The 13,735-nt window shown below is 39.5% G+C and overlaps 1 protein-coding gene across 1 annotated transcript in view; it reads right to left on the reverse strand.

Moving 5' to 3' along the window:
• Positions 1-10,472, reverse strand: part of EGF (epidermal growth factor) — a gene marked incomplete at its 5' end in the record, with an annotated part of 55,126 nt that extends 44,654 nt beyond the window's left edge. Inside the window, 2 exons of the mRNA XM_084203857.1 lie at positions 1,237-1,368; positions 10,346-10,472. Of these exons, the coding sequence (XP_084059983.1) occupies positions 1,237-1,368; positions 10,346-10,472 (259 nt within the window). The remainder of the gene's footprint in view (positions 1-1,236; positions 1,369-10,345) is intronic.
• Between the last annotated feature and the right edge of the window lie 3,263 nt (positions 10,473-13,735).

The following is a 13,735-nucleotide window of genomic DNA, read 5'->3' on the forward strand; positions in this document are numbered from 1 at the left end:
TAATAACACGTTAAAAAGTTGAAGCACTCCAATATGAAGGAAAGATTGTTCTTTGAAGGACACCTGTGCACAAATATCGCTGGCAAACAACATGTTTGTTTTCACTTCAGTTCAGAAGTGGAGAGCTTGCAAAGGAATTATGAATGTTTAGGCAGGACCACAAAAAATCCAGTTTGGGTCATTGTGAGTTACAGGTTGCTGAAAATTATGATGATTCTAGGGCCTGGACTGAAATAATTGAGTTGATTACAGTCTGAGAGCTCAACAGAATAATTTTGGTTATGTTCATGGTCCCAAAATCTATACACATAGGACTCAAGTACAGTTCCCACTTCTCAGGTCAGAAACGTGCCTTGTCACATCCCTTCTCTGCATTAGCAAGATAATACTTGCCAAAAAATAGAACACTTGAGATCCTGGATCAGAAGGGAGTTATGGTGTATCCCAGGCAGGAACCAAAGAAAAGCATTCAAGAAGTCAAAGGAGAGAGGTAAGAGATGAACTTCAGAGCACTCCCACCTCATACTCTAGATGCAATATAGGATTAAGCTAATCAATAAAATCCAACTCTTTTTTTTCCCTGGGTAGCATCAGTTGAGGACAAAATGAGGGTTAATAAAAGGCTGTAACTGCAAATATTTTCTTCTTAGAAGAGCTAAAAACGTTTAAATTTAAATGCATATCACACATTTAAAAATCAATTTATACGGTCATGTCAGAGGAAGGGAGAGAAATAACTCACAGTAGGACTCAGGTGTTTTAACTGCCAATGGATGAAAGCAAAAAATGAGGGCTTCCTGCTTCTAATCTTACAGCACTGTCCCTAGAACATAAACATACTGGAAAGACACCAAGGCCAGCAGACTGAAAGCAGCCAAGGTAGCAAAATCTCATGTACTGCCATGTCTTCTTGGAAGTAAGGATGGGATGAGAGAGTTTACAGTTTTAACCTGGCAGAAAGGGCAAATAGGAAGTAATTGTTAAGTTTAGTGGTTTGTTTTCATATGTTCATTCATCATTCTCTACTACCATAATTTACATTCTTCACCATCATTCTTCTGTGGTACCCATTTTTGGCCTTGCCTCTTACCACACAGTAGCAGCTTTTTTGTCAGCAAACCAGAGAACCCCAGCCACTGACAAGTAGGGACCAGCAGGCCTGGTTCCCTTTGAAAAGGAATGCTAACTGAATCTCTAAAGACCTTTCTCAGTTATCAAAAAAGAAAATGTCCTTACCGTTCACATAGCAAGACTGCTTGTCAATACCCAAAGAGTAGCCAGGCAAACAGGAGCAGATGTATGACCCTGGAATATTGATACAGGTTTGGCCACAGGTTCCCAAACCACCTTCAAGGCACTCATCAATATCTGGAATAGGTATTTGAAAAAGATCAGGAAAGTTCAGCTAGTAAAAGCAGCAAAGAACAAAGAACCTTTGACAAACTTATCTAATAATAAATTGTCACCAAATTTAATATCCCATCATGAAAAAATTAAATGAGGGTGGTTATGTATTCCTTCATGCATTGGTTTCAGAATTATAGGGGGGTGGGGGGGTAATTTATCATTGTCACATTCACAGTGATTTTGCAGGGTGTTGGGTTTTTATTTTGGGTTTTTTGATTGCCAAGGGAAATTACCCTTTTCCCTAGTGTCTGGGCACTGGTCTCTAATTGCTCAAACGCAGGGAACAGACTTGTCTTGATGTGTGTTATTATTTGCTATGCAAATGCAGCTTGCAGCTGCTTGCTTCTATCTTTATCCCTTTTTCAACAGTAATAATTTTGCCAACAAATTAACAGACTTTGCAAAACAGCAAAGCAGAAAACAGATTGTCACAGCACTGAGGTCAACACTGAGCTCATTTTTGTTTGAGTCAAATCTCAAACAGACATACAAAACACTAAAAGTCCCACTGTCTTCTGACAGTAACGCCCCAAACCAAGGCACTGAGCAAATTAATCAGAAACTAGGCTTTTAGCTGATAGGTTAGGCTAGAAGGTTTAGGAATTGAAAGACATTTGAAGTATTTATGGTGTTTTGTCAGGGCTTGAGGAAGTGACCATTAAGTCCTAAACAAAGGAATCTGGTTTAAAAAAAAAGATTACCACTGAGGACTGTAGTTTATACTAAGGGGAAAGAAATTTGCAGTACCACGGATCACTGTCCCACAAAATTGAGATAAATTTTAGTTCCTGCTGAAAACAAACACACCTGATAGCAATTTCCCAAGGTACTTGACATCTGACAGTACCATATGGTAGTATATTTCCTGTATATTTTCCTTCTTCAACTACTGTGTGATGATTGCTCTAAGGAGTAGCTTTTTTCTTGCCCAAGTTCTAGTTGATGTCAGTGGCTTTTGTTCTGCACTTTACCATGTGACTCAGCACATACAGGAATAAAGGAATTCATACATTTTGTTTTAAAGAGATGTATTTGAATAAGTCACTAAAGGATGTGGATTCACAACCAAAACTAGGTCTGTGTGCATTATGTGAGAATTCCCTTAGTTTAAAAAACAACACCTTGACTACAAGGAACAGCAATTTAACCAACTCACAAAAGACTTTGAAAGAAACTTTCTCAGCAACTCAGCAACTGCTTTAAGAAACTCTGCTAGGAAAGAAGTGTTCCAAGGGGTTTCATCTGTGCCCAAGTACCAAAGGTGTTCAAAAAGAATGTCAATGCTTTTCAGCCATCTAATGTGTCTGTACCAGCTAGGGAAAGCATCCATATTGTTTACAGAGTTTTCCCACAAGTTTACAGAGTTTTCCAAAGAGCAGCTGTAGTAATTTGACAATGCACGAAATGTAATCAGAGCACCTGCAACTGATTCTTGTTTGATTACCAAGATAAAGCAGGAGCATTTTCAGCAATGTAATTCCATAAAGTACTCTAATTCTAACCCCCAATTTTCTCCAAACAATCAGCTTTTAGGAGCATATTTTCCCACGTGTACTAGGATTGTACATTCCATTCTCCACAGCATTAAAAGAGAAACTCTTCCAAATCCCCTCTAGGAAGGTTTGATGGGCTTAGAAGTGTGTTAATGTGCTACAGACACCATGGGCTCCAGGTCACCACTAAAACTAGATACTCCTGGCAAACACTGCCTGGGTGCCACTGACACTGAAAGGCTCTTTGGTATCCCAGGAGGGAGGGCTTTGATGACCTCAGCTCCGTGTCCAGCTGCTCTCAGGGTTAGACATGAGCGCTGTTTGCCACTCCCTCCCTGATGCTCTGGTTATTAAATCAAGTAACTGGCTGACTAAGCTGGACACTAGACATGATCCAGCCACCAGCACCACAGCAGGTGTGAGAATGTGTTGATAATGTAGTTTATGTTTGTCAATATACTTTTATTACAGTAATAGCTAAATGGGGTTATTTCTCCGCGGGAATCACAAGTATGGGTGAAAAAGGCAACATGTAGATACAGGATTGCTAAAGAGAGAGTTTTTTTGATTAAGTAATGTGAAGCACTGATGAGCTATGATTTAATCACAATAAAGAGCACATTAACTAAGAGTAAAAAAATAGGCCTGGCCTATAGATTGGATCTGAAAGACGTCTTCCTCTGAAAATGATTTGTGTTCATAATGGACAGAAAGGTGACAAGAAAATTCAAATCACAACACAAACACAGGAGAAATTAATGACTGTGAGGAAAAAAAATGCTTTTCTATATGGCAGTGGTCAGACTATATTGGCATGCTGTTTGTATTTCTCAGATAAACGTTGTTAAAGGATCATGAAAAATTAGAAACTGTATACAACAAGGATAGAAAGCCAGATTTGAAGGTAAATAAAAGTGCCTTTCTATGGGAAATTCAAGAGCTCAGAATGTTTAAATTATCAGAAAGAAGCTTGGAAGAAGGATTAAGCACCACAAATTAATACCTTCACAAAGAAAATGTAGCAGATTTTTTAAAAGACACTATAATCTTTTTCAGGAACAATTTAACAAGCACTGATAGCTGAGAACTAAACCCAGAGAATTCAAATTCAGACATTAAATTCACATTTTAACAGGAAGATGAATCACTAAGTGAACTAGCTCCCAGGGAAAACCCTGAAGGCAGTGAATATTCTAAAGACAAGGTCAGACTGGGAAGACATGCTTTACCAAGCACAGGTTACTGAGCAACAGACCAAGGTAAAAGGACAATGACCCTTTATTTCCAGAGGGATTTTCCAGATTTATATGAGTATACAAAACTGACTGTCCAAGAATGAGAACAGTCATTGGTCAGGCAACAGGAATTCCCACTCTTTCCTCAGTAAATGTACTTGAAGAGAAGATTTCAGTTTTATCAGCCTGTCCATTTTCACCAAATCACCACCAAAATTCCCACAGTAAAAGCGAATCCCACACGTACTGAAAAGCCAGCTGTGGCTGCAGCTGAAGAATGGCTCTCAAGGAAGGAGAGCTGCCCAAAAACCGAGCAGGGCCACAGGGCTACAGGCAGCTCAGACACTGGACAGTGCCCTTCCAGGGGTAAGCAGGAAGAGCCAAGAGATAGTGCTATTGTGAAACAGGCCACAGCACTGCCAATGTTTAGCTTTTATGGGTTTTACAGTGGAAGAGGATCCTAGACTTAACACCTTTTCTTTCTTGTTCAAAGTACAAAAAAATCTAACCAAAAAACCCAACCCAAATCAACCAATCAAACCACCAACCCCAAAAACAAAATAAATAAAAAAAAAGACTGGTTTTTAAGGTTTAGGAGAACTCAATAACAAAACCATCCATCAGGTGTAACTAGCAGTTCCTTCATCTGCACTTTCAGTGCCAAAGGAAAGCATGGAGTTGCATCCTGTTGAAGCTGTTTTACGTGTCCTGGCAACCACATCCCCCAGTGGGAACTTTACCCTGTGAAAGAAATCGGCTTAGTGAACACAAAAGCTGTCTGCAGTGCTCTGACAGCCAGCCCTGAAAGGAAGAATGAGGTTCTGCTTAGTTCTCAAAGACTTCTTTATGCAAAAAATGCCTTGAGAATCAGCAAAAACGATGAATCATGTCATCACGATGTTGGCAGCTCTCAAAGACTTTGCATACAAATATACTACTTTATTGAGAGTCCTGAGAAAGGCTCTGGTTGCAGAAGGTTGAAGCATTAGTATGCCTGGCAGGGACACAGAGAAACCACAGTGAGCCAGAACTTGAATTTCATTATGGCCCCAAATACATACATTATATACATAAAGTATACGTGCAGATACATACACTCAAATAACCTCATGCAAATCTAGCTCCTGGTGAGTTGGACTCGTGATTAATTTAATCAGCTGTGTCCAACCACTACCATAATCTTTTCAACAAGGCTAAACATGAAAATTCATCTGGGTGACAAAGAAAGCAGCCCATTGCTTTTATCTATTGTGTTTAAAGCATCCAGCTCAAAGAACGGAAGATAGCTAGAAATGGAAGAAGACACTCCAGCTATCAGCAGCTCAAAAAGAAACAGATGATGCACAGTTCAGTATATTTTATCTTCAATTTTAAATGAGGCTTAAAATACAACCTGATCACTCACAATTTTTGAGAGGTAGAGGTTGTGAAATGCTCGTGTACGATAGTAAGAAATACAATATGAGCACAATGAGGGTGTTGCAACTCCTGGTGTCTTCCAGCCCAGAGATGATCGTGTCACAGATATGACACCAAGTGAGAACAAATGATTTATCAAGTATAAAATAGAATTAAATTTAGAATTTACATACAGAAACCAGTTTTTAAACTGTTTTTAACAGTTTAACAGTTTTTAAACAATTTAGAAAACAGTTGCAGACATCTTGTAGAGAAAGGGCAAAAAAAATCCCCAGGAACAACAGCATCTTTTTTTTTCCTTTCTGGACTCTAATCTCAAGTGTTTGCTTACTAGAATGGAAAAAAAATTCTACCTTTGAAATAAATTCTATGTGAATTAAAGTCTATGTGTAAATTAGTAGCTACAGAACAGACCTCTACTTCCTGGATCATGCAACTTCCAACATATTATTGCTGGCTTGCCTTTCAAAGATGGAGGCCATGAGGCATCATCAAGTACTGCCATCCAGCTCCCTTTAAAATCAGATTTCAAATTAGGTACTAAAAAAGCAGTCAGTTTTTTTTTTAGAATAGAATACGAAATTAGTAACTGCTATTTTACAATGAGTTTTTTTAATATTAGTTACTGGCTCAGGAGTCTGCCCCTTGGCCCTCTTTAGTATTAGGCATCATGTGATGGGTGATGCCATTTCTGTCATTTCTTGTAACATATTCGCCTCCTTCCTATTTTGATCCAAGTTTTCACAGCTGAAGATAGTATTCTCCACGTTCAGCTGGATCCAGCTCAATGTGAATCTTATCATTAAGTGGTCTGTGGTTCAGACCCGTGTTCAAGAATTCCTGACCACTATTTGATAAAAATATTTGCAAGTTCCTTTCCCCAGTGAGTATAATAAGAAGCCAGCTAGCTGGAAGACAGCTACTGAAAACAAGGAAAAAACACACCTCCACTGCTGCTCTTCTGAAATACAGAGGGAAGCACAGGCATCTTATCACGTTTATCCCTGTCATGGCAGGAGTAGGGAGCAGTTGCCCATTTCATGGGCTCTTACTGCTCCTTACGAGATGCTTGCAAAGAAAGAAAGGAGAGTTAAAAAGGTTTTGGCATTTCGTATTTCTCAAAATACACACAAGAAGTTTTAACAGCATGTCTTCAGAAGTATGGAGTAAAGTGGAGACAGGATTTAGATAATTAAGGGGAATTTAAAGATGCAAAACAAAGACTAATAACTTTATGTTCCTCATCTCAGTGGAAGGAGAGAGGTGAACAGGAAGAAAGAAAAGAGTAAAGCTTGACACACAGAAGGAAGCACGTGACCAAAAGAGCTGACCTAGACAGCTGCAGTTGTCACCTTCTAATTGCAGGCTGTAGCTCTGTAGAAATGAGCAGCATGCTAGCCCTGTAGAAGTGACAAGGGCTCAGCAGTTAATGCCAGGATTTGGTAGAGATGTGCTGAGTTTAAGAACCTATGATTAGTCAAAACTTCAATAATATGGGTTTTCTCTTTTTCCAAGGCTTTTTTACAATATTATTTGGTATCTTAAAAATTATTATCTTTCTTCATTTTTCAAACTTATGGAGTATTTAAAGTCAGCCCTGAAACCAAAGTACAGTCTTGAAGTATCCAGAAGATAATATATTGACCTAGGGTAGCCCAAGACTAACAGACATTAGTGTCTACTCTAAAATTGATAATGCAAGAGGCAGTTCTAGGGCCTTCTTCAGACAGACACGGAAAACCTTTCCAGCCTTGGGTAGGGAAAGCATCTATGCACCATGAGAAAATAAAAAATACTGTTGTTAACATGGTGTTTCAGGAGAGCACAAGGCAACTGATTCCAGCAGGCAGAGGCCCATCCTCTGTCATGCTTACATTGTCAAATATGTTACAAATCAAAGCTCTCCTTGGACCAACTATGCATGTGTTTTTTTATTTGTAGCAATAATAGATCCTTTGTAGGCCAGACTTTTTTTTTCAGAGGTAGAAGGTTCTATATTTCCACTGGGGTCTACAAAACAGGAGTTATTGAAGGTGACTGATCCACAGTCCTCATAGCATCTCAAAACAAGCTATTAATTCAAGATGGCATGTCAAAAATCACAGAAGTGCTCCCAATTCTATCATAACTTGTCAGTACATAGATGCATTCATTCATCAGACTAGTTTTGCTCTGACCTTGTGATCTCTTCCCCCACATTTTCTTTCCTATAAGCCCTGCTGTTTTGGGACTAACAGCACCTCAGAAAGGTCCCTTCTCTCTTGTCATAAGAAGTCAGGATTCAAATAATCTCTCTTAAAATAACTGTATAAAATTATGTGTGACATTTAGGGTTAGATTTCATTATACTTCCACAGGATGAGGAAGTCTTTGATCTTTGAATATCTCTAGAAATAAAAGGAACTAATTAAGGAGTGAGCTATTTAGCAATGTAAGAAGACCACCTAGACCTTCATCTTAAGCCACAGTGTGGAAACCAGATCTAGAAAAGCCTACACACATTCTGGCAAGTATCACTTGTGACAGCTCACTAACAAAGAGCAGACACCTTCTCAATTCAGGGGAATCCTTATGGCTGGCAGGTTGCCGCCACAGCCTCAGATGATGAAGAACATTTTGCAATTGGTGTATCTATTACAGCTCACCAAGAATGGTGGCCAAGCCGGGATTCAGCTCGCTGTCATTGTTCACAGTGCAGTGGTATGAATCACATCTCCCACTCACCACTTTTATCCCCAGAATTACCTTCAAAGCCTGCCTCCAGCTTCCTGCCACTTGCTTCCACTGCACCCTCTGTCTCACATCATTACTGAACTAGAATATCACGCGTCCGGTCTTCTGCTCAGGGCACCAGTTGTGTACAAAGGAAAGAGAAAGGGAAATCCCTCGCACCAAAGCATCCTGCAGTCTTACATTTCATGTCCAAATTTCACCTTTGCTTAATCCCCTGTAATCCAGTGGCCTGGAATTGAAAAATTACCGTAATGCTTCTCATTTTTCACTTACTCTGCGTCATATGGAATTGCTCAGAGGATGCCACAGTAACATCAACTCTCATGCAGGAGAATTCTTCTGCTGCTATATCTTGGCAAGTTTGCTGAGCTACCGGCCAATCTATTTCAGTGCTTTATCTAGAATTCTTCATTCATACAGCAGCTAATTTTCAACAGGAAAGACTTTATGCAGAGCTGGTTATGTCCTCATTAACAGAAGAGCAGTATGCATCAATTTGCAAAATATGTCCACTGGGAAAGTAAAAGCCTTTGCAGCCTTTTGCACATTAATATTTAGAGTGGGTTTTTGACTCATTGAACAGTAGCCAAGCAATTCTCTTCATCTCAGTAGGATTCTCCCATCATACACAAGCACTTAATTGGGAAACCTACTAATGCAGAAGCCATAACTAATGGACATCCTAAAGAGCTCTTGGAGGCTAAGTACATGCTAACAAATGGTATGGATCTGTAGGAAAGGCTGTGTAAACAGCAACAGCTGCCAAGGATATGGCACACCCCCTGCATGTATTTCAGCCTGAACTCACAGAGAACCATGCCTAGGCTGGTCCCATGGACCAAATGACCACCAACAGCAAAAAGAGGGAAGATGATCCCTACAGGGACAGACTAAAGGGAGTCCACTCTGTGCACTTTGAGAGTGCTTTTCAACATGAAGCGAACATAGTGAACATTAATTTCAGAAGTGTGCTTGTCGTTTGAACTGAACATCAGGGTGGGAGCACTCTAGGTGTGTTTGGCTCTCAGATAAAGCTTCAGTCAGGTTTACAATTTGTACACAAAGAATGCCCAGCTCCTCCCCCCTCAACTTGACAGCATTTAACATGCAGGCTTCTATTTTGTGCTTACAAGATGATATTTCTTGGCAGAAAGCACAGAGGAAGCACCTGTTACTGCATCACTAGGATCATGACAAGAACTGAGTCAGAGCCTCTGCAGCCCAAGGAATCTAAGGCACAAGCATTAACTCCAAGTATCAGGAGCTGCTTGAATCCTTTCAGAGCATTTCCTTATCTCCCAACTGCAAAGCTCACAACTTCATTGGCTCTGGACTTCTTGAAAAGATTGGACCTCATGGTAGCAGGGGAGGAAGAAGGGTTCTGTCATCCTTTGTCTTACACTTTGTAAAGAATTGGAACCTGCATTTTACGTGCTCCAAATCGCTGGAGATGATTACAGGCATGTTAGTGTTGCACATTTCCCCCAGACTTCCCTACCACATTATTAAGCACACCTGCTATTCGTGTATTGTATGACATGCACTATCAGCATGAGCACAAACATCTATATGTAATAATAATCACAGAAAAAATACCTTTTGAAGTTATCTAGCCCACATCTAAATGCATACTTATACATAATTATTAAAAAATTCTTCACATATGTATACAGAAATAAAAATACACCTATACTCAAAATTTTAATATACTGAAGCATGAATACATGCATGCTCATGTACTGGAACTATGGAGACACTAAAGCTAAGGCAAGGATTTTTGGTAACTGGAGAACAGTTCCTATCTCTTAATGATCATATGAAAACCTACTCTGCTTTCTGATAGTTAAAGCAACAGACAAGTGCTGATTTCTGAAAGAAAAAAAAATAAAAAGGAGTTCTGTTCATTTTGAAATGCAACAGATATTGAGAAGCTGATTTATCAGTTCTACCAGTACAACACACAATCAATCTGTAAAAAAAAACTTTTCAAAACTTTTAAAGCCAAATTAAGAGAATATAAATGCAGTTTTCTTAATCTGGGAATGTTCAGCAACTTACCGACACAAGCAGAGTTTTCAGGCTTTAATCTGTATCCATTAGGACAGTTCCAGTGCTGCAGAGCTGAGAGGCTGACAAAACCAATTTTAAAAACCACTGGCAAAAAAGCAACAAGGAAGAGAAACATAATCTTGAGGGATTTTTTGGGCTGTCACTAGAGAAAAACTAGCTTGTGTTCAGTCATATCCAGGACAAGATGAGCATGTGTAATCCCAAAAGTTTTCTGCAATCTGTCACTTTAGACTCAGACATCTTATCACAATTTCAAGTTTTATCTTTGCCTTGCTTTTCTTGTCACTTTAGACCTTACTGTGTCTTACTACAACCTTGAAGAAATTCCTGGGAGATTTCTTCCCCACACACATCAGGGCTTTTTTCTCTCGCTCTTTCGTTTCTTTTTTTTTCTCTTTTGGAAGCCAAGTATGAAATGCCTGACACTCTTGCCACAAATTTAACACAGCTCAAAAGCTGTGCTCACAAGGATCACTTCCTTGCAACAAAGCTGCTGATTAAATCTTTAAAGCAGAGAATTCAGAAAACTCTTCAGCAAGCTTTCAGTGGAGTGCAGGGAGCAAAATCTCCAGGTACCGTCCTTCTCCGACGCACAGTTGTTTTTTACATCCAGACTTGGATGGACTCCTCTTTTCTTTTTAAAGCTCTGCTTGCCCCACCTCTTCTCTTTTTAGTACCACTTGAGTGAACCCTGTGTTTGCACATAGTAATGTGGTCAGTTCCTTACTACAGGGAACTGAGCCAGCACGCAGATATCCAGCCACCCATAATAAATACAGTCTCTTTAGAAAAGCAACGCCTCCTGCTTGAGAAGTACCTGCAGCTTCCCAGCTAAGTTTTTTTCCACAGAGACAGTAGGCAAATTAATTCAATTCCTGTTCATTCTCAATGAGTTTCATTCCTCTTAATATCATCATGTGTTTTACCACCAGAAACAAATTTTTTCATCAAAACATGTCATGCAAAATTCAGGGGAAAACATCCCTCTAGTTTCCCTGATATATTCTTACTGGAAATCCAAATCAGCTTAATGTCATGCTCAGATCCAGGGTAAGTGTTTGTCATTTTGGACTGAAACTCTCTCTCTCGGGTCTGAATTTGGCCCTCATGCTTTTCTAGAAGAATACCTGTTGTCAGAGACTGGGGTAACGTGTTCTGAGCCTGCATCACCCACAGATGTCACAGACATTTATATGTGCACTGATGCTGCACAAGGCTGTTGTTGGGGTGCAAAGCTCTTTTACACCTGTTCCACTGAGGTATAAAAACTAGACAAATTCCAGATGCTCATAATTCTTCAGTATTGAGAAAACCTTCTTTTTCCCAGTCCATCAGCCTAGACCAGCAAAGCTCTAAAGCACAAGCATAAGTTTGTGCTTCTAGGATTTACTGAATTTCGAAAGTGCTGAGATTTAAGCATGTGTTTAAATGGTTGACTGTGCCAGGCTTTGTTGAGGTAACTACTGTGAGGCAATCTGGTTCTGTCACTTTTTTCTTTCCTTTGATTTTATAGGATTTTACTTCTGGAGTGCTGTCCTGAAATGAATACTAACACAACAGCTGGATACAGCAGCAGCATCAGAAGGTACCCACAACTGTAAGAGTTCTGTCTCTCAGAATTCTCCTTCTCATATCCTCTCCCCAAATTTGTCTGAATCAGTAAGAGTCCAGACTTGTACTGTCAGAAAACAGGATAAAAACCTGATAATGAATTGGGCCACTCTCCATTAAAAGTAACTGTTTCTTGATGTTTCTGTCTGTGTGCAGGCACATTCTGGTCTCTCAATCTTCACTGCTACAGCCACTGCAATTAAATCCAGACTGACAAATGGCAGCCACATTTCCATACACTCTGTTCAGACCCCAGTCTTTATCCCACATGCTATGCTATAAAATACAATAACAGCAATGTAAATTATGCAGGGCCAGACTCATGCCAAAGAGCATTTGCTTCTCCAAATAGTCCCTGGGAATACAAAAGGGCAAACAATGTGAAAGCACAGTACAAAGCCATCCCATCTAGGATTACAGAATTCTGCTCAGGAACTGTGGTATGTTCCACATGAACCTCTTTTACTAATTCTGCAGTCATCAGTTCCTCCTCACACAATTTTCTTCGCTGTTCAAGCTGGGAGCAAGCAACCCTGACAGTTTCAAAGGAATGTGTCACTCCTTTGTGAGCAGCCACCAGCAGAATATTTGCCAGACCGTGAGGGTGGCCATCCCAGCACATCCCTGACCTCTTCCAGGGCAGACTCAGACAAACTTGTTGAAGTGAATAAGCTCTCCCTTTCCTTTTAAAACCAAGAAACAATTTCTGTCTCACATTCTTTTCGTCTCTCATTTACACACATTGTATTTTCTGAACATCTCCCTCAATCTTCTCCCACCGCTCCATTTCCACATTTGCCTTTACACAAAACACAGCACATCCCAGAATTTCTTTTTTTCCCCCTCTAAATTAAATATAAATATAGAACTGTCTGGCATGCCAATACCCCAACAACCTTTTTTGAAGGAAGAGAACCCTTCACTTTAGCCAGGTAGAGACCAGTTAATAAAATTGTTAATATTACCATCCCAGAAGTATGGGAATGGCTTAAAACCAGGAAGAAAAAAAAATCTTAATAGTGGAATTAATTTTTTTTAACCCTTTAACCCCAAATTTAACTTGGGCCAGAATTAGTTACCAAACCCACAGCATGATATGATGTGATCTAGGCCAAAGAAGGTAACTATCCCTTTGGAAGTGGATAGAACCAATCACCTCCCCCTACAACAAACCAGTAAGTGCTCAATAAAGTATTAAATGCATCAGGCTGTGCCACACCTACACTTTTAAAACATATTGTTTTTCACCAAGTGGTTCAGCATATTGCTCACAATAATTCCTTCACACCTGAAGTCCTTAAGCACTTCAGAAGTTGTTCAAATAAGTTTCTAAAAAGCAAACTATTGTGCTCACCTTCAGGAATTAAGTGCAGCAATCTACATTAGTCAGGTACTTCTATGATAAATTAGACCAAAATAGCTCTACAGTCTAATTTGCAGGGGTCACTGCAGAATCAGTCCCAATGATCTTAAAATCCTAATTCATCAAATGTGAAGAATTTAGTTGAATTTGACGTGCTGACTCAAGACATTTATGAACTAACAGCAAAAAAAAAAAAAAAAAAAAAAAAAATCCCTTTCTCTTGGAGTTCTTACTATCTTTGTTGGCTTTGGAAGGCATTTTTTACCAAAATTGGGAAAGATCATCTAATAATTCAAATACTGGGGGGCTTTTCAAGGACAGTATATTCTGACTGTTTCAAAACTGTGGAGGAAACAGCCCCCCTCAGCTTCCCATTATCTACATTGTATTAACAAACACATTGT

Source organism: Fringilla coelebs, assembly GCF_963513975.1.
Source record: "Fringilla coelebs genome assembly, chromosome: 4".
NCBI lineage: Eukaryota > Metazoa > Chordata > Aves > Passeriformes > Fringillidae > Fringilla > Fringilla coelebs.